The following is a 2,529-nucleotide window of genomic DNA, read 5'->3' as shown; positions in this document are numbered from 1 at the left end:
TATTTAAATACTCACTGCCATATGGAGAGTATTTAGGAATTTATTGTAAACCTCCTTAGATCATAAAGTATATCATAGATATACAAACCAATCATTTTGTAAGCTATCTGTAAGCTATACCATTCAGAAGTGTAAGCCTGGTGAGGCTAAGAATACTTAGAAGAAAAAGCTATTGTAAGAAGTATCAATAAAGGATAATCTCACAGGGTGTGGGGACTGGACTAACCAAGTTGGTGAACCAGGATAAGTTTTCTTGTGTTATTTATTTACTGTCTTTTTCTTATATTATCCATAACTATATTTTATCACACACAATAGCACTAATTACTTGAACTCCTAAAAGTTATTACTAATCACTTTTCTCTTATCAAAGACAACATTTTTAAATACTTATATAAATTTTAAAAGGGACACAATCCAACCCCCCTTGTTGTGTCGTACCTTACTCCATCAATTGGTATCAGATCTTCGGGCTCTGAATATATAGAACACTTAACCGTGTTAGAGTTAATCGATCAAACAAGAAATGGCTGATACAAAGTTTATAGCTGAAGGAGGATCATCACATAGGCCTCCTTACTTTAATGGTTCTGACTATTACTACTGGAAAGGTAAGATGAGATTGTTTCTACTATCTCAAGATAACAACATGTGGTCTGTGGTTGAAAATGGAAACTACACACCAATGACTACTGCAACAGACACAGTTCCGTCAGTTCCAAAAATTCAGTCACAATGGACAAAAGAAGAAAACGACAAGGTACTACTAAACTCTAAAGCTCAATTTATTTTATCATGTGCTCTTAGCAGGGAGGAATACGACCGAATAGAAGAATGCACAACTGCTAAAGAAATCTGGGATTCTCTCAAAATACATCATGAAGGAACAAGCCATGTTAAAGAAGAAAGAATTGATCTAGGAGTTAGGAAATTTGAAACCTTCGAAATGAAGGAAGAAGAAACCATAGATGAAATGTTCTCTAGATTCACGGTAATTGTCAATGAACTAAGATCACTGGGTAAGGCTTATACTGCTCATGAAAGAATTAGAAAAATCTTGAGATGTCTTCCGAAAATCTGGAGACCTATGGTAACAACTATCTCACAAGCCAAAGATCTAAAGATTCTACAAGTTGAAGAACTTATAGGATCTCTTCGCGCTCATGAAGGTATCCTCAATGAAGATAAACCACAAAGAAAAGGAAAAATGATAGCTCTTAAAACTTCTCAAAATTCTGCATCTCAAATTTCCACCTCTCAAGGAACAAATGAAGAAGAAACCGGATTCCTATCTGAAGATGAGAATGATTTGGCGTTAATATCCAGAAGGATTCAACAGATGATATTAAAAAGAAATCAGAACAGAAGATCATTTCAACCCAGGAAAGATTACCAGAAACCAGAGATTGACAAAAGCAAGATTACATGCTATGGATGCAACAAACTTGGACACTTCAAAACAGAATGTCCACACAAAACTCAAAGAAATTTCTCCTCTAAAAAGAAATCTATGCTCGCACAATGGGATGATTCAGAAAACTCTAACTCTGAAGCTGAAGATGAGGAAGCTAACCTATGCTTGATGACCAACTCTGACTCTGAAGAGGTAAGTACACCAAACTTCTGTTATACTTGCAAAGAGATAGGAATTATGTTTGATAATCTATTAGAAGATTCAAATATCTTAACTCAGAAATGCTTATTCCAAAGAGAACAAATTCATACTCTTAAAACTGAAAAAGAAGATCTAATAAAATCTAACTCAAAACATTTAGAAACCATTAAGGAGTTACAAAAGGCATACTCATATTTATCATTACATCAAAAAGCTATTAATGAAAAATTCAAACCTTCTAGCAATCAAGATAAAATTAAAAATCTTGAAAGTCAAGTAGAAACTCTCACTAAAGACATGACTTCATTTGTAAAATCTACTGAAACCTTTCAAAAAATAATGGGATCTCAATCAGGAGTTTTTGATAAAGCTGGCTTAGGTTTTAAGCAATCTGAAAATCAAATGATTTATGAGAATTTTTTTCTTCCAAAGAAAAATAGAACTAAGACCCAAATAAAAGAAAAAATTCCTTTGAAAAAGAAAGACATTACTAAACCAAAATGTTGTTATTGTAAAAAAACAAATCATTTTGAAAAACATTGTTATTTCAAAAGGAAAACCAATGTATCAACAAATCATGTCTCTAACAATAAAGGACCCAAAGAAATATGGGTAGCTAAAAGGCTACTAACACTTCATGCAGGAATGTCTTCTAACCCTCAAGAAAAAGCCTTGGTACCTGGACAGTGGATGCTCAAGACATATGACTGAAGATAGGGAAAGCTTTGTCTCTTTCAAAAATAAAGAAGGTGGAACTGTAACCTTTGGAAACAATGATAAAGCAAAAATCAAAGGTATTGGTTCCATAGGTAAAAATGGTACTATATTTATAAACAATGTACAATACGTGGAAGGATTAAAACACAACCTTCTTAGCATCAGTCAACTATGTGATGATGGCTATGAAGTTAATT

At 33.2% G+C, this 2,529-nt stretch overlaps 1 protein-coding gene across 1 annotated transcript; it reads left to right on the top strand.

The window, feature by feature from the left end:
- Positions 1-526: 526 nt before the first annotated feature.
- LOC131658027 (uncharacterized) lies at positions 527-2,326 on the top strand. Its single transcript, XM_058927362.1, has 2 exons — positions 527-587; positions 642-2,326. The coding sequence occupies exons 1-2, from the start codon at positions 527-529 to the stop codon at positions 2,324-2,326; spliced, it is 1,746 nt and encodes a 581-aa protein (XP_058783345.1).
- The last annotated feature ends 203 nt before the right edge of the window (positions 2,327-2,529 follow it).

Source organism: Vicia villosa, linkage group LG3, assembly GCF_029867415.1.
Source record: "Vicia villosa cultivar HV-30 ecotype Madison, WI linkage group LG3, Vvil1.0, whole genome shotgun sequence".
NCBI lineage: Eukaryota > Viridiplantae > Streptophyta > Magnoliopsida > Fabales > Fabaceae > Vicia > Vicia villosa.
This window is presented reverse-complemented; position numbering and strand designations above follow the sequence as displayed.